At 41.2% G+C, this 23,030-nt stretch overlaps 1 protein-coding gene across 2 annotated transcripts; it reads left to right on the top strand.

Moving 5' to 3' along the window:
- The first annotated feature begins 91 nt into the window (after positions 1 to 91).
- SLC26A8 (solute carrier family 26 member 8) lies at positions 92 to 21,719 on the top strand. 2 transcript variants are annotated; one of them, XM_041119671.1, is made up of 21 exons: positions 92 to 160; positions 1,226 to 1,326; positions 2,661 to 2,918; positions 5,428 to 5,567; positions 6,329 to 6,445; positions 7,354 to 7,529; positions 8,025 to 8,189; positions 8,893 to 9,042; positions 9,270 to 9,352; positions 9,709 to 9,856; positions 10,818 to 10,931; positions 11,723 to 11,800; positions 13,020 to 13,115; positions 13,660 to 13,766; positions 15,215 to 15,284; positions 16,123 to 16,215; positions 16,304 to 16,438; positions 17,662 to 18,021; positions 19,394 to 19,448; positions 19,578 to 19,756; positions 20,908 to 21,719. In XM_041119671.1, exons 3-21 carry the CDS (start codon positions 2,749 to 2,751, stop codon positions 21,121 to 21,123), a joined length of 2,652 nt encoding a protein of 883 aa, XP_040975605.1. In that variant the 5' UTR covers positions 92 to 160; positions 1,226 to 1,326; positions 2,661 to 2,748; the 3' UTR covers positions 21,124 to 21,719. The 2 variants fall into 2 exon arrangements, with proteins under 2 accessions (XP_040975605.1, XP_029855348.1); XM_029999488.2 differs by lacking the exon at positions 6,329 to 6,445.
- Positions 21,720 to 23,030: the final 1,311 nt, after the last annotated feature.

Here is a 23,030-nt window from a genome sequence, read left to right as displayed (position 1 = left end):
CTCACCTCAGGGGGCGCGCTCAGCCGCTGGTCCTGTCCCGCCCCTCTCCTCTCCCTCCTCTCCCTCCCCTCCCCTCCCCTCCACACACGCCCCCCCGCCCTTCTCTCCTGGGTCCCCCCGTCCCTCCCCCGGATAGCGAAGGGCGGGATAGCCCCGTGAGGTGAGGTGAAGCGAGGTGAAGAGAGGCGCGGCGGGGGAGGGTCGTCCAGCCGGCAGCGAGCGGGGCGGAGGAGGGCTGAGGGGCGGGCGGGGCGGCGGTGTGGGGAGACACTCCCGTCGCAGGTAGGACGGCGCAGGCGACGCCACAGCCGCTGCCGCTGCTCCGCCCCAAGCGGCACAAACCGGACCCCCCCGCGCTCACACACACTGCTCCCCCCGGCCGCCGCCGCCGCGACGGCGGAGCCCAATCGTTCGTCACGATCGCTCTCGCGAGAGCTGAGGCGCCGAAGGCAGAGATGACCCAATATGGAACCAGCGCGGCCACCTCTCGCGAGAGCTGCCCCGCGGGGAGGCGCCTCCGGGGAGCGAGGCTGGGGCAGCGCCTTGTGGGGTATCGCACGGCTTGGAGGGTCCCGATATCGACCTTCTCCGGCGCAAATAAGCCAAAATTCGGGAATTGGTGCCCTTTTTTCGCCTTTTCATGAACGCTGCTTGGCTTTCCTGCGCAGCCTCCCTTAGGGTGTGCTTTAGGTGAAAAGAGGAAAATAGATTAAAAAAACTTACCTAAGGCAGCACTTCTGCAGGGTAACCTGTCAGGGTCACTGGTGTTCACGCTTTGTTCCCTTCCAGGGGCTTCAAGCCAGGAGCGATGGGGAGAGCTAAGCTCTCCCTGCCCAGATTTCCCACTGTCCTGATCTTTCTCTGTGTGTTTGGAGAATAAACTATTTCTCAATACTGCAATAGGCCTTGCAATATCAAAGATATGTATGTGCTTGCTTTCAAGTATGTGCCTAAGACTCAATGAAGTCATTAAGTGCTGCAGGTTAAGCATGTTTTAGAGTAAAGCCCATGGTGTCTTCACCAGGTAGTAAGTACAGAATGTCACAGCAAATAAACAGTGTTAGGGATTTGTGTTTAAGGCCACTTAGCTTTTGATCTCAAGCTTGAGGAATATGAGTCTCGTTAGCAGTACTATCCAAGACAGACACATTTGGAATGGGATATGGAAGCCTGCTTTTAAAACATTTGGCTTCCCACGTCAAAACCCTTCTCTTTCTCTACACAGCGTAACAGAGTGGGACCCTGTCCTCTGCTGCTGTGAGTCATCACTGAAGTCCAAATAACACGGGTGAACAGCTGAAGGTTACCACTGCTTGCATCTAAAAAGTAACTACTTTTTGGTGCGCTGGGGTTTTTAATGTCTTTGATTTGCAAACTCTAGCTTCTTGCTAGTTTTGCTTGTTGTATTACTTTGCCTTGAAAAGAGGTGATTGTGCTCAAAGATGTTAGAAACAGCTACGGCTTCAAAAGCTTGCACTGGGTATGAAAAGCTAATGAACAAAATGGCTCTTAAACTCATCTGTGGAAGACCTTGATTTATCTCCTCCGTAAAAAGAAGAAGAAACTGTGCCATAGGGATGGAGTATGTTTGAAACTTGCCTACTACTAGCTCTCTCTGTGGTTTAGAATGACTGGGACATGTGTACGTGTTGGTAGATTATGTCTCACAAGACAGTAAATACTGTGCTGGAGTCCCTGTTGCTGTATCAGAAGTAGCAGATCTCAGTCATGCAAAGCACTAGACCTGTACAAACTGATCGTGGTTCAGGAAAGGAAATATGAGGAGAAAACTTAAATCCCAATGAATTTTTTTGCAGGTTTTGATACTTTAAACTTGGATTGCATTCTAAATACACTCTCAACTGCTCACTCACGGCCATTTTATACTTCCTCTTTTCTTTCTTTGTTCTGCCCATAGCAAAAAAAAATGTTCCTACATGTCACCACCCTTCTTAAATGTACTTTCACTTGGTAACTCTGGATTTGAATTTTTTTTCTGCCTCAGCTGTCAGTATGAGAACTTGTCTTAGATCTGTTCTTGCACTGGACCTTTACTTACTCAGTATTCACTCTGGGAACTCACATCTTACCTACTCTGAGTGATAGTGATTGAATTCAGATCCCCTTCCTGATAATAAAATACTGAGGAATGTGAGTCAGACATTTTGGGGATTTAAAAACCTGAATGGTATCAGATACCAATTTTATACAGCAAGTTGCAGCATTTGTACAGCCTTATATTTAGCTGCTCTCTGTGTGATTCAGACTAAGCTTTTTTCCTCCAGGATTGGAAACAAGGAGAATTCAAACTGTTTCCTCAGCTGTGGTAGGTTTATGGAGAGGGACTGTATTTAGTTCCCTAAACACAGGCCTGCTTTTGGGATCACAAAATGGAGGAGTTCCAGGCTGGTCTTTCCTACTGAGTAGGAACAAGGCAAGTTCCAGAAGGACACAGTGTTCCTACAACTGATTCGGCAGTTGATTTCTTTGATCCCAAGAGCAGCATGTCTTTCATGGATTTAATTCTCCAGAGCCTTGCTTAACCCTGCTCTAACTACTGGCTTCACAGGAATGATGTTGGGATAGACTGATCACGTATCATGCTTTTTGGTTTGGTTTTAGTAGATACTTCAGTCAGTGACCCTGTTTCTTTCTTCCAGTCTCAACTACCAAGAAAGAGAGTGTTCATTATGGTCTCCAGCATTTGCTGTTCCTCTGTTTTTGACTGACTGTGGTCAGAAGGAAAACATGGCACTTGAGAAGGATACTGTTGGTACTTACAGGCAACCGGCAACTTACAGGGTCCAAAGAGAAATGCAGACTGAGGAGCACTTCCAGGCATACTTTGAAAGAAAACTGTCCTCCACCTTGGGTGGAGCACTACAGATGCCTCGGGAGAACAGACAGCTACAGTGCAGGTGAGTTCTATGCCAGGAATTTATCAGGTGTAAAGAAACTTAAGGACACTCTTCAAGCCCAAGTGTAAAAAGGGTGCTAACTTTTCCACAGCTGGTAATTAAAATGCTGAACTGCACTGGTTGATAACCAAAGCAGAACACCCACTTACAGTAACTTGGCACCTGAAGCGTGCAAGATCAGTTTAGTGCTGCACTACCGAAGTTGCTATTTGCAATCTGCAAAAGTGTCTGTTCACTTCAAGACTATGATAGTGTGAGGGATATATGCACTGTAAAGAGAAACTGCCAATAGTTGTAGTTCCCTCCAGTGTTTCCTTCAGCCCAGCTGTCAGACACAGGCTTTCATTTGCTTTTTTCTGATTTGTGCCTTTTGATACTTTTATTTCTTAAATTTCAGGAGCCTTTTTCTGTTCCCTCTCAGCTGGGCACATGGAAAGTTGCATAATGGTATAACTGAGATTGACTGACCTGCTTTGGTGTTATTTTGGAGCTATGTTCCTGTGTTCTTTGAGAAGAACTGGTGAGGCTAGGTTACTGATAAAGCATTAGTGCTTCCACAGCCTCGTTTTCCTGCCTGCCAAAATTCTCTTTTGGGCATTATACTGGGAGTAGAAGCATCTCTTCTGCCAGAGGAGCTTTGCAGGCTGCAGGCTCACCAGAAGGCAGTCTTTGTTGGCAGCATAGGAGAATTCCTGATGTTCTTCCAGCTAGGCAAATATAATAAAAAATAGGAAGTCCATTCATCAGCTTGCCTTTTAGTTTTGTTTGACTATGAATATCTCAGTTTTCTTTCTGAATCTCTTTTTGGATCCAGGGTGGACTGTCAATGGTTATGGCTGTGTCTACTCTACAAAGTCCCACTAAGAAAGTAAATACAAAGTCTCTGATTCATCATTTATCTGGGCTTTGTTTCAGCATGTATAGTGAATGTATACTGAAACTTAAACTGTTGTTTTGAGACCACGGCAGGACTTGAGACTCAAGTCTAGCTATGGGTGAGGTTCCACAAGGTGTGGTGAGCTAATCTAACAGCTTGCTGCTGCCAGAAGGGACAGGACCACACAGGGAAAGGAAAGTAGGGGAGCCAGACCTCTCTCTTTCTGTATAACTAGCTCTTACATCAGCTCAGCTATGTGTGGGACTGCAGCCTAAAACTATGGGTCACGTCTAACTTATGCTGCTGTAAAGTAATTTCCTGGTGATAAGTGAAGGCAAATGGAGCCATAGTTTGAGTTGCTATTGTGTCTTCTAGTTTTCATTCACCATGAAGACTTGTCATCAAATAGTAAGATCCTTAAATTGTGCAATAGCCTTCTGTCCCAGCGCTGTCTTTTTATATATTTAAAAAAAAAAAAAGTAAGAAGGAGATTGGATGAAGTTCTGGAGTCAGAGAAACAAAATTACTTGATGGAAAGGGTTGAATTGTATATAATTATGACATGTGATCTAGAGTTAACAGTCTGTCCACCCAGAAACACCTGGTGCAATAAAATAAGTTATGCCCAGAGATCAAAGGGAGAATTTTGCTCTAAAGTCATAGCTAATATTATTGGAAGCTTTATCATTGCACTTGATGTTTAATAAGAAAATCTCTTTATTCCCTCCCCCAACTCATTGTCTAAGAACCGTATCTGCCTTCTTCCTCATACTCTTTTCCCTGTTTCTTTTCCACTTCCCTACCTCATGTGTTTTCTCTGTTCTCCATTTTGTCTCATTTTTTCTTCATTTATCCACTTGTCAGCCCAGTGTGTCGTCACCTTGGACAATAAAATGATGGAAGGAGACTCAACTCTGTAATGTTAACTGGGGTCAGTTCCCACAGCCACTGTTCAAGGCTGCCAGAAGCCTTGGGCAGACACTACATCACTTGTATTTGGTTTGTAAGTAGAAAATCACCAACATTGCCAGGGGATTAAAAAGGGGAAGAAGAAGGGGCACAGGGCCATGTGTTTAGTCAGAGTTTACCTACTGGAGATTCTGATTCAAAAACATATACACAAAATAAATCATGTAGGTCAAGTCTTGCTTGCATCCCCTTATTAAATAATGTAATACAGGAAACATTTGACTGGTTTTGGGGAGGTGGGATAGGCTTGCCTATTTTTGCCCCCCAGATGTAGTGTTTGTTTTTCTTCTAGATCAGAATAGGAGAAATCAAAATACCATCTCCTATTTTTCTGCAGTGTTAATCAGGTCAAGTAATTGATGCATCTAGCGCTCTGGGCTCCAGCGCTGACAGGCTATCATATAAATGGCACACAGCGTATTTGCGATTCATCTGAATGGCATGCAAAGGCATGGGGGTGCCCATGTAGGATTCATGTTATGTGCCAGCTGGATCTGCAGAAGGCTAACACCTGTGTGGGTTCACAGTACCTGGTGCCTGCAGCGAGCTAACCGTAGCAGTGTGGCTTCTGTGCCTGCAGAGCATGAGGCCATGCAAAAGTGCTGCAGAGATGGAGATCGTAAAAGCCATTGCATATAGCTTAGCTTATCTGATTCTTTTCAGCTTCTCCTGGGGAAGGTTCAGAAAGATCACACTCAAGATGTTCCCTATCCTGAACTGGCTGTTTTCATATCGGTTCAGAGAATGGATCTTGAGGGATCTACATGCAGGCCTAAGTGTTGGGATGTTTCAGATTCCTCAAGGTAGGCAGAGAGAAAAAAACACTCTAGCTTCCTTTTGTATATCATGCTTTTCATAATCTATCTATCTCCTGTGTGTGTTTCTGTTCTTTCTAATGTCATCAGGTTATGCAGGAACTTTAACCTTGGAAGTTCCTTAAATCATTAACCTATTTATTTGCATATTTGCAGGAGAACTTATTTTCTATAATCAGATGTTACATGGTGTAATTTCAAGGACAGGACACTACTTTTTTCATAAAGTTTCCCTCAAACTAACTCAAAATATAGACTTAACAGCAGCATTTTCCTATATTGCAAACAAAATAATATGGTCTTTAAAATCCACCTTGCAAAATCAGGTCTGTTAGATACCCACATGCATAGCCACCCCACTAGTAGGTGGCCTAAACAAAGAGTTGTTCTGGTTCTTTGTCTAATTTCTAGTTAGCAAGGGCCCATGTCATAAAACAACATTGGCTTTTGTCACTAACTGGCCTGGCTTTATCAGGTCCTGAATTCCCTAAAAAAAACAGACTGTGGGAGTTGAATGGCCATCTTGCTCACTGATTTGGCATATTTAGGCCCAAACTGGAAAGTGGCAGGTAGTGTAAGCAAGACCAGCACTCATGCTACCTATGTGTGGTGATTCTGTGAATATATAAAATGGGGTTTTCATAAGGGTTGGCAGGTTTTCATCAGCAAAATTTTACTTAAAAATAGTAACCAAAGATAGAGAGCCTTCCCAATTTGCTTGACTTTAGAAACAGATTTTTGCTTTCCAGGACTCTTGGGAGTTTGGCTGACCAGGTTACCTCTGCCAAATATCAATGGCTTCCTTTCTGCGTTCTGCTGCTCAATGACATATGTTATATTTGGGACTTCTCATCATATCTCAATTGGTGAGGTTTATTTTGTACTGTGAAATGTTTCTACAGGACTTAGAGATTATGTTCAATGCTGCTTCAAAAAAATGGCAAGATGTCCTAATCTATTTCGTCTAATACACAGATGTTATTTAGGTGAGAATCCAGACCCCCAGATTCTCAGTTCATTGTTGTTCCGCTTCTGCAGCTGATCTGTGGTGAGAATTTCACCAAGTCAGTCAAGTTTCAGCTGCGGAGTAATTTGTACGCCTGAGGACATGAGCTATCACAGACACCAGTGCAAAGGAGACAGCTGGAGTGTCATGGAGGCATATCCTACGTAAAGTAAAGGACCAGTGCAAGCTGCTTCACATTTACCCCCAGGATGTTACTGTGAATCATGACTTGGCTCCTGATCTTCTTCATGGTCTTCTACATGCAGTTTCTTGCCATGACTGAACTGTTGATGGGTTTACATTCTTAATTTGTTCAAAAGCTAGATTATTAAAATGCTGTTTACATGTGCAAAGGCCCTTCACATTATCATAATGAGTGGGTACGTGGAGCTCTGGCCTCTTAGGTAAATTGGCAGTTCTTTCTCTGACTGACTATGTTTTTCAGCCTTTCTGGCGGCTTATTGTAATGCATACATTTTTTGTGCTTTACATTAAAATCTTTTTGTTGTGCATCTGACCAGCTGAAGACTTCACTTGTAAAATGGTAGGAAACTGAAATTTTCAGACAGGACTTTGGAAATTTTAGGTACTTACTCAGAAGCTATAAAAATTGATTATATATGTGGATTATATATATGAATGAAAATAGACTGTCTCATACTGCACAGACTGATGGTGGAGGGAAGAGATGGATGGTGGTTTTAAGATATTCTTTGTTGCAACATCTCACGCAGTTCCATTTTCTGTTCTCTGTTCTGTTGGTTCCAGGCTCATTCAGCATCCTAAATGTGATGGTGACAAATGTTCTGAAGACTCTTAATTTCAACCAAACATTGTCCTCTAATGGTTCACTGGACAACTTCTCAGACCCTACATTTATGAAAGATTACATGGAGGCCTTGACACTTACCGCATCAATAACATTTTTGACTGGCATCATTCAGGTAGAAGATGAATCTGTTTTATACCCTTAATGACATATCCTTACGTGCATTCTTCATACAGATGTAAGAATTGGTACTGCTTGCATATTCTTACCACAAATACTAAGCTTGGCACATTTGAATACACATGTTGTGCAAAGTGGGACATGAAGGTCTGTCTCTTCCTCTCAAGCTGTCTGAAAAAGATATGATAGGTTAAGATTCATGTGTCCGTGATTAATATGTGTGAAGTAAATTACTATCTTTTATTTTGACCAGTTCTGCATTATGTTGACCCTTAGGTAGTCCTGCTTAACTGCACACACTTGGTATAAAGTGCTCCTATTTGGGTTTGGCAGTGTCTTACTTAATTGTGCATAATGAAAATAGTGTGTTCAAATAACTATCCATCATGTATGGCATTGAAAAGTCATGCTCTTCAAATATGGAAACAAGAAGGGCGGGGTTAGACATTGATAATTATACCACATCTCGCTTCTCGTTTGTTCCACACAGTTGCTGCTAGGTTGCTTTTGCCTGGGGTTTGTAACAACATACCTGCCGAAGACTCTCATTGATGCCTACCTCACGGCAGCAGCATTGCATGTCATTGTATCACAGTTTACCTTTATCTTTGACGTCATGCTTGACTTCCATAAGGGCCCCCTGGGCATTTTCTATGTGAGTAAATTCATTATTAGTTGAAGAAATGCATGCTTCATGGAGGGGAAAGAAGAGAACACCTTCAGAAATTGAAGGCAATTTCAGTCTAAGTCAGTTGCTAAGGGATATTTGTGCAAGTCTCAGCTGTGGTTTACTTCGCCTTCCTGTTGTCTTGAACGATGTATGTTGCTTATTGTGTGACATGCAAGAAGAAAAGTCTGTGTGCATATTTTTAATTACTTATGTAGCACTATAATATATTTTCAGCTTGTCTATAATCGTAGTAGAGCAAAGGTTAGAGGAAAAGGTATTTTTTTTCTTCAGTAGATCATCACGGGCAAGCTATTGGGCACACAGTATCTTTATCATATCTGACAAAGAAGGAGCAGACTCCAAGCTAAAGACAAGTTAAAGCTAATTCATCCTAATTTACTTTAGTAATGTCAATCAGACAACTTGAGAAAAAGGTAGTGCAGAAAAGAGAAGAATGACGGTACTAGATCTGAGCTATTTGTGGCAGCGTTTTCTCTGCAGATACCAACAGACAAGATAGATTTTTAAATACTGTTTTTCTCTTAGCATCTTTCTTCTTCTAACTGAAGATACCACTGTAGCAGAAAGGATGAGTTCAGGAGTCAGGGCAACCTATATCAATCTCCTGGAATATAGAAATATTTGTAGTATTTGCCTCTGATCCTCTCTTATGATGATTATTTTTCAGAATCTGTTTCATTTCTTCCTGACACTCCCAAAGGCTAATGCCACCAGCATATTGCTATTTTTGCTTGGCATGGCTGTACTACGAGTCAATACATCTATCACGATAACTTATAAATATAGTCCTATTGCATTTCCTATGGAACTTCTCTTGGTAAGTGATCTCCAAAATGCCATTGTGATAATTGAACTAACAGAGAGTATAATATACTTCATTTCAAAAAACATTTCAAATATTGCTTCAGGATGCTGTTATATTTACACACTGTGTTTAAGTCCTTTGAATACTCTACAAGATTAACTGTCTTTAGATGGATTGTGTACAGTTTCAGGAGTAAATGCTGTATAATCTCTGGTATTGCTTCTTGTTTTCTTTCTCAGATTATCACATTCAGCATTATTTCTAATCACATTCATCTTCACGCTGAATCTAGTAGTGCTGTGGTCAATATGATTCCGCAGAGGTTAGTAATCTGTGCTGTTTATGAGGTTGTACTTTAGAGATACAAAAGAGATGTTTCAGCCTGTTCTTGAAATCTGACATGGACTGACTTTTACTGGGAAGTACAGCTAGAGGAATAACTCTTCAGGAATTTTAATTGCATCATCATTTCTGAGCATATGCAAAATTCAGACTATAGTTTTCTGTATTAGGTTTTATTAGCACACAGAGGAAGGAATTTGCATTTTTTGTGAGGTGGAAGTCTTACAGATTGAGAGCATCTCCTGTGGGGTGCTGGATGCCTCTGATCCTGCATTTGGAGTTACTGTGGACAGAGCTCAGAACAGGTCTAAATTTATCTGTTCTCTGATCCTGTAGGTTTCTGCCTCCTACACTGCCAGATTTATCAAACCTGAGCAAGATCATACTGCATGCCTTCTCCCTTGCTATCGTAAGCTATTTCCTTCTTGGTTTTGTTGGGGAGAGGTATGCTTCACTTCACAACTACAATATTGCCAGCAATCAGGTGAGAACAAAACTACACATACTTCCTAGGCCAAGAAGCAAGCTGAACTCAACTTGCAAAGCCACTAACTACCTGACAGTGGTAGAAATTCAAGGAGGGAGTGAATATGCCAGATGATGGTTTTGTAGCAACTTGTTACCCTTGCCTATGGAAAGTGGATGTTATAAGCCAATAATGTGAAGGCCAAAACATGGCTGCCTTTGACCAAGACACCTTTGTATATTCCCAGCGATTACGATGATAAACCTCACACACACACATAGTGCTGCAACTGATAGCTGAGGACCCTTGCTGTCATGAATCCCTGAGACTACAAAAGCATGATAAATTAATAGCTGAAATTGTAAATGGCCAGAGCAGCTGTAATTCTTCTCTATATGTGGCTACTGTCCCAGTGTATGGATTCTCTGATCAGTGATTGCTTTGAGATACTTTTAAGCTAAAACCGTGTTAGTTTCCAGCGTGCTAGAGTTAGTAAGCATTAGGTATTTTGCACTACTCCAAGTTTAGCTTGTTGTGATGGCTTTGGATCTTTACTAGAATGGAGCTAAGCCACTAAAGAAGCTGCCCTGAGTTCTTGAAGCCTCTGGGGATAAATATAAAGGGAATGTCTTTTCCACTCAGCTTTTGTCCAGGTGTACTATGCTGCATACTGAGATTTGCCACATGTTAGCTTGAAAGCCAGTGCTTCATAGCTTTGGGGTTCTAAGGGGATTTCTCGGAAAGAAGGAATTGAATTTGGGGGTCCATGAGATCCTCAGCTGTGAAAACAGTATGCCTTTTAAGAGAGCTCATTTTAACCATAGGAGACCTGGCTTTCCAGAAGGTTTCCTGAGCTTAGCAACACAGATGAGCAACTAGCAAGTGCGAGCAAAGGGAAAGGAATTCCTGGTAAACTACTTCTGTGAAGGTAAGTCATTCGTTTGGGGTTTTCTCTGCTTCCTTCTGTTCTGTTTTACAGGAGCTAATAGCTGTGGGGCTATGCAATATTTGCAGCTCATTTTTCAAAAGCTTTGTTGTCAGCTGTGCTATTTCTGGAACTGTCATTCAAGAGAAGACAGGTGGAAGAACACAGGTGAGCTGGGCTGGATTTTTTAAGCTTCCAAACTCTCATCGAAAATCACTGTTTACGGAGTATAGGCTGATATTTAATCTAAACAATTTGTGAGATGTAAAGTTACATGCAACATGAGTTCAGATACCCTCTCTGTGTATGTTATATTATGTACTATACTTACATGATATTTACAGCACATGACGTGCCATGAAGGAAGCCGGGATCCTGTGGGGAGAATAGGATATGTTCATGCAGTTTAAAACTGTATTTTAGTAAATATACCCAAAAAGCCAAATGGAAAATTGTTCATGCACCCTTAATTCTGCCACTTCTTCCTAACTCTTGAGTACTTGACTTTGTGCTTTTTTTTTTCAGGCGGGAAAGAGGGTGTAATATGGAATAATAATATGTAATAATGGTTTTATCATACCTTTTAACTGAATGTCTGTACACGCTTCACTGCAGGCTAGAAATAATTTTGTTTAATAAAGATTTTATTCCAAAGTCTGACTTGCAAGAGAAGTCTCCTATTACTCAGGTGAAATTATCAAACCAAAATCCTTTGTTGCATTGTTCTGTTGTGCCTAAGAATAGTCCATTTAGGCCAAATTTGTGTGTACAGAAAACTCTTTCAGCTTGAGTAGTCTAGAATTTGTACCATGCATTGCAGCATACCTGTGGCCTTTGCTAATTGTTCCCTGGTTATTTTTCCCAGTCGGTGGTGTTACATGGGACATATCTACTTGTTTAGAGAGGACAAGTAAGTAAATGGTTCTGTCAGGCCTCTCTAATAAAGTATTTCTGTTCAGTTAGCAGCAGCGATTGGAGCATCTATGATGCTGGTGATTGCACTGAAACTAGGACACTTTTTCCAGATGATGCCTAATGTAAGTGAACCTGAAATAGTTATGGCAGAAGCCTACTTACTTCCTAAGCATAAAATGAAGATTTTCTAAGCATAATATGAGGATTTTTCTGGGACAGTTAGGGATTAGATCATGCTCTAGAGTTAATTGTTTTCAGGGATGGACCAAACCAAAACAACGGCTTTAAACTCTCCTAAATTTCAGCAGGCTAATGTATTAGGTAATTAATATTGCATCTCTCCCATCTCTCACTGATCAGTACAAGCTAAAATTAATTGGGTAAAACTGGATTAAAATTTCACTGCCAGCCCCTATAATTTAAACATTGTATTTCACTTTTGGTTTCAGATCTTCCAAGCTTTTGCACACTTGTATAACAAATTCATGAGTTTCTCTCTTGCATCAGTATAAGTAGTTCCAAGATGGGTGCTTCAAAATCCTTAGTGTAAAGAGGTAAATAAAAGCTTCCAAATGAAAATTTGGATTCAGTGTCTCTGATTCTGGCTTGGTCTTTGAGGTTTATTTTAAAACCATATGGACTCCTAAACTGCCTTCTGTGGATTTTGCATTGCCAGTGCAATAAACATAAACATTTTGTTATCGTAGATTATTCAGAGTACTCAGTTTTCTACTTTTGCCTTAAATTTTTATGTAGACTTTCTTTTTCTTAGGGAACCACTGACGGAGCATTACTTCCTGATTTTTTTCCTGGCCTCTTTGTAAGATGGGAGAATTAATCCCTTTCCCAAAACTAGCTGACAAAAAAAATTTAACCATCTACTTCCCCTCAGTCTCCTTTTCTCTGCTAAGAGGCTGTTTCAACAAATGGTGTCAAACAACTTCCTAAATCTGGCAATGAACTACCCATGCTAATTGAAACCATTCTTTGAAAACAGCAACTCTTAATTTTGTATATAGTGTTGGCCTTTCTCCTAGTGCTGCAGGAGGCATAGGGATTCACTGAAGAACACTGTAATGGAAACTACACATAGCATTTCAAGAGGAAGTCCAGTTGTATTGGCAGAAGTGATTGTGAAATCAAACAAGAAGTTATATGCTAGTTTCATCTTGGTTTGCAGATCAGAGGAGAACTGTTATCTATAAAAATTATGGAAATAAAGCTATTATAAGATTTTCATTTCAAGTGGTTTTTCTGTTGTGGATATCTGTTCCTTAGCATGTTTGTGGTTGCAAACAAAAACCAGCAAAATAATAGATGCTATTTTTCTGATTTCCACAGGGTATACTGGCTGCTATTGTGGTATTTAACATGCTCCCTTTTCTTGACAAATTTCTGGACATTCCCATCCTGTGGAGACAGGATAAGTATCATTTTGTAAGTGACAAAAAAAGCCACCTAGGATTTAGAATGTGTCTTAAAGGAAGAAATGGATGTTTTGTGAGGGCAAGGCACGGCAGTGGCCATTCCTTTAGAAAAGGGATCCTTTGAAATATCCGCTGAAAGAAATGTATTGAAATCTCTTCAAATCAATTTGCAATTAATTCTGTACATGGAAAACTGATTGTTGTTGTTGCTTCCCACATCCCCTAAGAAGGAAATTGTCTAGCTGCCAGCCGGGGCCACATTCTCATGTCAACTCTTGTGCAGGATTTCTCATAAAGAGAAAGACCCCCAATATGATGTGTGTTTTCCTAATAATTGAAGCCCTGTTAAAAAGTCTGGAGATCTGAACTGTGATTTGTGATCCTTGTTTGCGACTACTTCTAGGACTGGGTTGGTCTAGATGTGCCAACAAAGCATTTCACATATTACCATTTCTAGCCTTTTATATTGTCTGCAATTCGCAAATGCTGGGGCTGAGTTGGAGGTCATTCTGCATCTTTTTACTGCTCATGTTCTCTCTGTCTCTTGTTCAAAGGTTATTTGGCTTGTAACTTTTGCTGCAGTGCTTTGTTTTGACCTTGATGTCGGTTTAGTGATCGCCATGGGATTTACGTTCCTTATAATCACCATTAGGTCACACAGGTACTTGTAACTTTTAAAACAAAATACTAGTTTTTCTTAGAGTTGATGTTTTGGAGATAGTTATACATGTGACAATTAAAAAGCTGTTTCATGTTTGTAAACACTTCAGCCAGGTCATTCTGGAGTCTCTCTAATGCTATCCCAAACCAGTTTCAAGTTTATGGGCTCTGGATTGGTCCCTTCTGCAGATGTACTGTGCTATTGAAGACTGCTTATTGTGATGTAGGCATCAGCCAGGAGAGGTGATCTGTGTACACACTGCTATAGGGATAAAATGAGATGTTGTGCCTTTATTTCAAATATATTCCTCAGTTTTCACTGCCATTTACCAAATTGCTTCATCTTCTCCGTAAACTCAGTTCGTGATAGGGGAAGGAGGTTACATCAGGCACACATTACTCAGTTTATTAGCTGCTAATCCAAACAGGAAAATCATTCATAAATCCAAGCCACACCTCTTGAGATTTACCATGATAAGGAGGTGCTTGTCTGAGTAGACTGAAGCCTCTAGAATAACATGGAAAGAGGCAGGAAATAATTCAGTTGCTGCAAATATCAAACTGCTTGTCATCTGACCCAGAGTGGCTCTGAAAGAATACCTTCAGGAAGAATTTCAGTTGCTGTCTGAAGCTCACTGTATTACCTCTACTCAGAGTTATGCTCTTGGGTTTGCCTTGGGATTTAATGAGCATTGTGAAAGGGCATTTCTGCGGCCACTGTTCAGTTAAGTATCCCTGTTGTCCATACTATCTTCAGGATATATAACCGCTTATGAATTTCCTACCAGTGGGAGCATTATGCCAACAACACTCGAAGAAGCATGGGAAGTTATCTGCAAACAGATTGCTTTGAATAGATTGTCTTGACAACAATTTTCCATACATCAGGGCCCACTGCCTTCCAGTTCTCCAGCAACCAGGCAGCCAGCCACATGTTTATTTCACCCATGCCCTGAACTGACCAGAACCTGCCCCAAAACCGTGCAGCACCATTAGCAAAGCATGGTACCCAAACCAGGATATTCTCCTTCAAGTCAAAACCCTGCCTTAATGTTGCTACACGGCCTCTGGATCAGGCCTAGCCTATGTGCATCCAGCTCTAAGCACAAGTTACAGCTGCCTCCACCTGCCTGTGTAGATGTATCTTTGAGGAAGGCTGTGGGGAAGATGGAGAGGATACATGCTTTCTACTGTAATAACAATAATCCAAGTGTTCCAGAGCTAGAAATGGGACATTATACATTCTTGAGGACACCAGTGTAGCTGAAGACTCTGCTTGTGTACTGCTCCCCTACTCAAAGAACCCTAATTATGAGTGAATAACTTTTTGTACTCACACCCTCTAAGTTACAGGTGGTGTATCCAGTGGAGAGAAATGGAGATCAAGCTTCTGGGAACAAATGGTTTTTCTCTGTTCTCTGTGAAAACCTAATAAACATCTTGTTTCAGAATGAAGATGGTGGTGCTGGGACAGATTCCAAACATGAATATTTATAGAAGTTTATCCGTCTACAGAGCCGTAAGAGGAAACAAAACCCAAATGTTCCATCTCTCTCTAATCTAGCTTCTTCCCTTAAATGCCTGGGGGGGACCATTCAGACTCAGTTCATTTGACTCAAAACTTCGAAAACTGAAGAATGCTTAAGTATCTGTAGTGTGAAGTGATTCAGATACCTAGCTCAGCCTGCTTGGGCCTGTGGAGCTTCTTATGTCCATCTGGGCTGTCTCCACGCTGGAAGCTGCACTGCTGTCATTTCCAGAGCTGTTTGGCATTTTTTGCTGACCTGCTTTTCTCAACCTGGTTTTGTCCACTCTACATATGTTTTCACAATAACGACTGTGCATGTGCTAGACTGACTCACAGGTTCTCCCGGTGATGGGAAAATAGGTAGGGCACGGGCCTTTTTAAGATGATATTTTCAAGTCCTGCACCATAGAGTTAGGCAACACAGTAGTAGAGAGCTTTGCCTTTGCCACATGGGTACATTCCCAATGCGATGCTGATGGATTTGCAAAAAATGGAATAATACAAGGACAAGGTTACTAAGACAAGGCTATAGTGTATGTTTTCTGTAATGAGCATTAAAAGTAATTTGGCTTATTTTATATTAGAGCAGCCAACTGTCATCTGTGATAGATGTGCTGGAGGTATGTTTTTAATTGCCAGAGAAGCAGATTAGTTTATGGTAATTGAGTCCATGCTGCCAGTGCCACTGCCAGAATGCAGTGTAGTCAACAATGTGACCAGCCAAACTGTCCTTAGGGTAGGACCTTGCAGACTACAACACAGACAGTTAGGAGGGGAAAAATAGCTCCTTCTAGGTACAACCCTCACAGATACAACTTCTGTTTTACAGGCAAGGGAGATTGAAGGTATCAAAATCTTCCAGTGCTGTTCTTCCATCTCTTTTGCAAACATGAATCACTTCAAAACCTATTTGTTACGCAAGGTAAATGCCACTTTTTCAGTCAGCTGAAGTGTCTGAGAGCCTGCATTAGGGAGATAAAAACCCTAATAAAACTGCCTTTCTTTTTCAGATGGACATGAAAGCAGTGCCTCTAGATGAAAGTGAAACGAGGGCTTTAATTTCACTTAGTCTGTCTGACACTGCAGTGGAAAGGAAAGATCTTAAATGCTCTTGTGTCTGTGATCCACCTCTACCACCACCTAGGGTCAGCTTTAAAAGTATATTTATCTAGTCTGTTTGTTTGAGGTGCCTGGTTTTATGTTAACAATGACAATGTTTTTAACTTGCCCAAACTGAAAAGGCTGTAAATGTTTCTATAAAGCATATATATATTTGCTGTTTGAAAATAAGCAAACATTACCACTGTATTTCTTTACACATAGTTTATGTGATAGTGCAATAGTAGCTCAGCTTACTGGGTGAATTAACTAGCAATTGAAGTATTCAACGTATCCTCTCCTCAGCTGAAAGAATTAATTTTGTCAGGTGCTTCAGTAGGGATTTTCTCCTTTTTCCCCACAGAAGTGAGAGAATTCCATTCCTTATGAGGAATTTGTTCCTTCCAATACTGCCAAGTGCAAGTACAAAATACCTCAAATTATCATGATTATCATGATTAGAGGATTTCTCATCTTTACTATAACTGGCCACTGTGCATCGTCTAGAGTCACTCTTGTCCCTCTTTATCTGAATTTTCTGAATTGTCTTAGACAATACATGAAGGAACTTCAGGGAGTGGACTGGCTTCATAAGACATTTTTCAAGCAGTTTTATGTGATTTGAAAAAGCCCTTCTATGAGAAATGGGTTGAAAGATAGTGGTTTGGAAAACATATGTGGCACTGAGGTGCTTAGGGAGTTGAAGTGATAGGTAATTTAACATTATCTTCTAAAGTATAAAAATGCAGAGAGTGACTTTTCCTTTCTTGCATTATAAAAATTAAAAAACACCTTTGGAACTATTAAGAAAGAAAAATTGATTAAATCGGTCCATTCTGTGGCCAGCTGCCGTACAAGAAAGTAGATGAATCAAAGGTCTGCAGAACTGAGCCACTAAGGGTCAGCTTACTGTTGCTCAGAAAGGCAATGGCCACGGGCAGTCTTTTTTTTCCTTCTTGTCTTTTCTGAAAGGTAGAAGTAACAAGTCAGATTCCAGTATCATGGGCCATTGCAAGGCGTGGAAGAGTGAGGTACTATTTGGTGGCTGAAGGCACTCTGCTAACCACGTCTGAGGCTTGCGCAAGTCACCTGCTACTTTGCATACTCCTGTGGCTTTTTCCTATATTTGCTGTTATTTCAGATGTGTTTTTTACCATGAGAGAAGCAATGTCATACGATTTACAGTACTGTCTTACTTGCAGCAAAAAATTTTCCACCTCCTGGGCCCAATTCTTCCAACCACTGGTATACTCTCCATTTTCCATCTTAGATACCATATACAGAGAAATTGGTGAAGCAACGTCATGCAGACAGCAATTCCTCGTCATCTTCAGTTAATTTGGTACATTGGTCAAAGTATGGAGACAAACTCAGGTCTAGGACGCTCTTGGTGGGAGCAGCCAATACGCAGTGTGCATCCCCAGGCTTTAACACGGGACTTACAACTGAAAAGAGCAAAGATGAAGAGAGAAAAGCTTGCCTTTCACCAGGCTCTGCAATAGATAATTCCTCAGTACAGTTAGATCAGGAAGAACAACCAATACATTTGCCATGTCCAGTTCACACCATTATTTTAGACTTCAGCATGGTGCAATTTGTGGATTTGATAGGTTCAGAGTTACTGCGACAGGTAAGCAACCTAACTGCACATAAATGTGAAACCTGAAGTTTACCCAGTGGCTTATGTTTCTTGTTAGCCTAAAATGCCCTACTACATAACAATCCGCTTATCTTCCAATTGACCTTTAAGGGTGCAAGATTTAGCTATCAAGTTTCAGAAATTAATAAATTCCCATAAAACCACTTTAAAAAAAAACAAAACACAAAGCCCCTCTATCCACACAAAAGACATGCAAAAACCTGTCATGCACTGTCACCAGCTGTAGAATCACATAAACTAAAAAACACATTTATAAAAATGTCTAATTTGTTTTTTTCCATTTTGGCTGTTTATTTTTTCTTCTAGCTGGACATTTTAAAAAAATGCTCTTTAGAAGTGTCAGATATAAAACTACCAGCTGTCTTCCCCTAGAGTGAATTTGTTGTTATTGCTGACTGCCTAATTAGCCTTTTCTTTGAAGTATGCCTTGAACTTTTAAATCTTCAAGAGGGGATCCTAGCCAACGGAGATATATATTTAGCGAAAATAAATTTCATGTAGCTGTGCTTCTCAGAAAGATACAGTTCCAGATGGATTCTTAGTCAGCTCTCTCAAACTCTGTAGCTCAACTTCAAAGGATTTTTGTTTAATAACAGGTCAGACTAACACCTACTGGGAATAATTCTGGACTGAGCTGTTGTCCCTAAAATCCTTGAAGATTTATTTGCCACCCATTGAATGACCCTCCCATTGGGAAGAAGGGATAAAGTCAAAGTTTTTCCAGATTCCTTCCATCCCCTTATTCTGAAATTCTGTGATTCTCTGAAATAATGAGTTTCATTGCCTTTAAAAAAACAAAACAAAACAAACTACTTTGAGATCTTTTAATTACAAAGAGTCAGGCATTGAGAAAATGGTGAGAATCTATCCCCTCTAAAATCTGATTCCTTTAACACTAATTTGATAGATCTAAAAATGTTGGACATGAAAATTGAGACAACCAGAATTACAGGTCACACTTGAAAATAGGGGTTCCTATTCTCGTTTACATGTGGGCATGGCATCTGCATAAGGACAGATGTTTCAAGTTACTCTGTTCCTGTGAGAACTTTTTGTTTAAGTGAAGAAATAACACTGGGTGCTGCATAGTGAACTGTAGGAGGGCCAGCATGGGGTCTGGCTGTGACCTGCCCTGGTTCTGGAGTCAGCATTCACTAAGATCTTGGACAACTTGCCTATTTAGTGCTCAACTCAAAAACAGGATTTGAGATACCAGAATAAGGGTTTTCTTCAGAGATAAAACACTACAAGGGAGGTTTTATTTCCCTGTTTATGTTTTACCTTCTAGTGCACTTGTACAATGCAGAATTGCTCTAATGCCTGTATGGAATTCTTTCCACAGATCATCTGTATGTTTCACGCTATTGGCATTACAGTCCTTATAGCTGGCTGTCACTGTGAGTATAATATTTGTTTACTAATACTGACTTATCTCAAAGGATAAGTTTTAAACTTAAGTGAAATGTTTTAGCTGTACTGCTTGGTGCGATTCTGCTGCTTTATTTATTTTCCCCCATTTTTTATAGCCTCTGTGATAGCAGACTTTGAGAAGAATGATTTCTTTGACAGCTGTGTCACCAAAGAAAGGTTCTTTCTAACGCTTCATGATGCTGTGCTGGCTGCTTTGGACAAGCATCAAAAGCCAGATGAGCTACAACCTACTGTGAAAGAGTTTGCTGAAGAACCACTAGCTGAACAGCAGAAGGTAGACTATTTAGCTTAACATTTAAGATTTCATGTTGGTAAATTATCCTGTCAGTAACTTAAACCGTCATGTGTTTGAGGACATAGGGCAGAGCAGATGCTCTTTTGAATTCTCCAGTTTTTCACAGGTACTTGCCTTTTTGCAATGGATCGATAATGCAATTTGTTTCCTTGAGTCCTGTGTTCCTGTTTGGGGAAAGGCATCTTTGTTTGCAGGCTGGAAAGGCATCCAGCTGAGTTTTGTGGCAGAGAATGACTTCGTTGCATTTTAAATTGTTTCCATTTCTCCGACAGAGCAAGGACCCTGCCAGGGCAGAGCAAAACCTCCAAGTTTTTTATTCTAGAGGTTACTGCACCAGCTCCCTTGGGGCTGATGGGGGAAGTGAAGGACAGTGCTAGCTTGATTTCCTGAAGAACTGAAGTTTATGCACATGCTCATTCTGTCAGTATTCTGCAATAATTTCTAAGCTCACTGGCCATCTCAGCCAAGTTTGAATAGGGCAGACGGTTGCAAGTTCCAGGAAAAGCCCTTGTTCTGCGCAGAAGATTCCAGTAATTGCCCCACCTAGGGAAAGAACCCAGCCTTGGCGAATCGTCCTATGCATACCGCCAGGCTGGGGTCCTATAGCTGAAGGAGGCGAGAATGAAGGCAAAACCCTATCCAAATCTGCAGAAAAACTGGGTTCTTGAGTTCTGCTGCTCATGGAACAACTTGTTTAACTCTCTTATCTCGGCATTGTACAGAATAGTCTAATGCAAGGATATTGACCTTCTGGACTCTCTCCCCCTCGTAGGAAAAACTTCAAAGAATGAAGGTGACAGTATATATTCACCAATCTTCCTTTAATGGACATGGCAGGGAGGGTTGGGAGCAGCTACCAGGCAGAAGGTAACAATGGTTCCCCAGGACCCCGCTTTGAGATGAGGCCGGGCTGGGCGTGCAGGTGGGACCCACGGCAGCTCGGTGATGTCAGCTTCGCAGTCCCTGCTGGCTCATTTCCTCGGCAGCTGGGGATTTGGACTACCCTGTGCTCCCATGCCAGCATGGCCCTCTTGCTGCTCACATGATGTTGCCTTGGCATGGGAACTGCGCTTGACTGGCTCAACAGATTGGCCACCCTTGGCTTACAGTAATGTTTGTCTACATTTCAGGGAAGAAGTTTGCTCTTGAAGAAGAACAAAGATTTTTTCTCTGCAAAGAATTCTGATGACAAACTTCTGCAGGAAGAGCCAATATCAGATATCTCATGCTCAGCCCAGAATAAAGCAGAGCCAAGCTCTCTCCGGCAGCATGATACTCCACCCCTTCAATCGGATTTCCAGGACCCAGGCTGGGGGAAGAGATGGAAGTATACCAGCAATCCCTGAATTACAAGTGTTGGGGAATTGGGGTTTCAGTAGAGAGGAGACAGGTACAGTTAAGCAAGAGCTCTCGATCTTCTTTTCATTTTTTTCTGTTCCAGAGTTCTTAAAATAGATGGCCTGCCTAATGCCTCCAGTAATTCTGTTGTTCTAAATAAAAAGCAACATTTATGTTATTGCTTTCAAGCATTTTCAAATAGATATGCTACCCAGCAATGCCAAAAGCAGAGAAATTTCAATGTATAAGACAATCCTAGCTTTGTAGTTAATTCTAGCAAATTATTTGCACTTGTTTTCTGAAATTCTGTAGAAGTTTAAATGTCCTAACTTAGCACTTCTTATATATTTATTGCTTGCTAGTAAGTAAAATTAATCTCCCATATTTCAACAGATTACATGCAGGCAGTTTCATTATTTTCAGATGTATTTAGAATGATGTGAAGCTTCAAAAAAACCATTTTATTATTACTCTTCAACACTGTGCTGAAGTTGATATTGTCTGCACTAACATAACATGGTGTCCGTCCATTATTTCTTTCTTCCTCAGTCCTTCTCTAACCTACCAGAACTAATTCCCAGTAAACAATGTACTATTTTTTTAATGTTTTTGTAGTCCTTTACTGAAATAGTGAAGAATGGAGGAATGTATTCGTTTTGTTCTGAAGAGCCAGGAAAATTGTAGGCTTAGATAGGGTTAGCACTTGAGGAAAAAAATCAACTTATATTTTCTGTAGATCAGCCATAGAGTTTGATGCAGTAATATCAGTACAGAAGTGTGAGCTAGGATTCCACTGAAAGCAGAAGCATTTAACTATACCAGCAACACACATCACAAGGCTTCACCATGCCCTCATCTGGAGGATTATCTCATGGCACAAATTGTCTAGTGTGAAGAGCTGCAGGTGAATTAATTTTAGATGGGTGGCCAGCACTGTGTATATATACACCATTCAGACCCCATTTTAGGGCAAAGCTTGGATTTAAATGATGGATCCTTTGTGTACAGAGCCTGTGCTCTGGGCTAAATTTGTTAACATGTGACCAGCTCTAACTTCTGCTGCTGGGCATTGTGTGGTTTCTGGATGTGCAGTAACAGCAAGGTGGCTCCTCTGAATTCTGCTGCTCCTGGCTGCTAAATTTTAGCAATGATACAATGGCTAATAGGAATATTTATACTAAACTATCTGTAATGTATTCCAGTGAGGAGTTCTAATCTTTTTTTCATTTAAATTCTTATTGATTCCCAAGCAGTTTCTAGAGGGAAGCCACAGTACTGCATGTGTGAACTGCAATGGTAAAGGATTTTAGTGAGCATTACTATGTGGAGTCGCTTATTGTAGAGGAAACTGAGTCGTGGAACCCTCATACCTTTTGGATTGAAAGACAGGAAAAACTGAAAGCTGAAATGGTATTGAGTAATTCTCAAACCACATATGCTTCCCTACATTGTTTTGGACAGTGGCTTCGTGCCAAGCTCCTCTCAGCTCTGTAGCTCTGTTCAAAACAGAGTAATACAAAACCCATGAAAAGCATAGCCCTAATTTCCAGATCCTGTTGGCCCTCCTACAGCAGCCTTGATTTAAGATGAAATGGCATTCCTCGCTGTTGGCACCATCAAAAGTCTCCACTGCAAACTAAAGAGGTTTTGGGGGGTTTTTTTGGCTTGTTCAGCAAAGTTCCGAATCTTTCCTTCCTACCCCCATGACTCTGCAGAGTTGAGCACCAGGGGACAACTCAGACGTCAGCATGTTAGCGTTCAAATTATGGGTATTCGTGTTGCAAAACAAATATCTTGCCGAGAGGAAGTCCAGACAATCCCGATCTCTTTCCCTTACAGCTGTGCGGTGCCATAACTCTGCTCCCGCATACATACACACAGCTTCTGTGTTTAGCCAAGCACAAATCCCTGGACA

Source organism: Aquila chrysaetos, chromosome 24 (genome assembly GCF_900496995.4).
Source record: "Aquila chrysaetos chrysaetos chromosome 24, bAquChr1.4, whole genome shotgun sequence".
Lineage (NCBI taxonomy): Eukaryota > Metazoa > Chordata > Aves > Accipitriformes > Accipitridae > Aquila > Aquila chrysaetos.
Note: the sequence above shows the minus strand (reverse complement) of the source record. Positions and strands in the feature narration are given on the sequence as shown.

Coding starts and splice junctions, on each gene's coding strand:
- SLC26A8 (XM_041119671.1), top strand. CDS start 2,749: ATGGCACTTGAGAAGGATACTGTTGGTACTTACAGGCAACCGGCAACT. Junction 18,022..19,393: donor GTTCAGAGTTACTGCGACAG/GTAAGCAACCTA, acceptor TTCTTTCCACAG/ATCATCTGTATGTTTCACGC. Junction 19,449..19,577: donor CCTTATAGCTGGCTGTCACT/GTGAGTATAATA, acceptor CATTTTTTATAG/CCTCTGTGATAGCAGACTTT.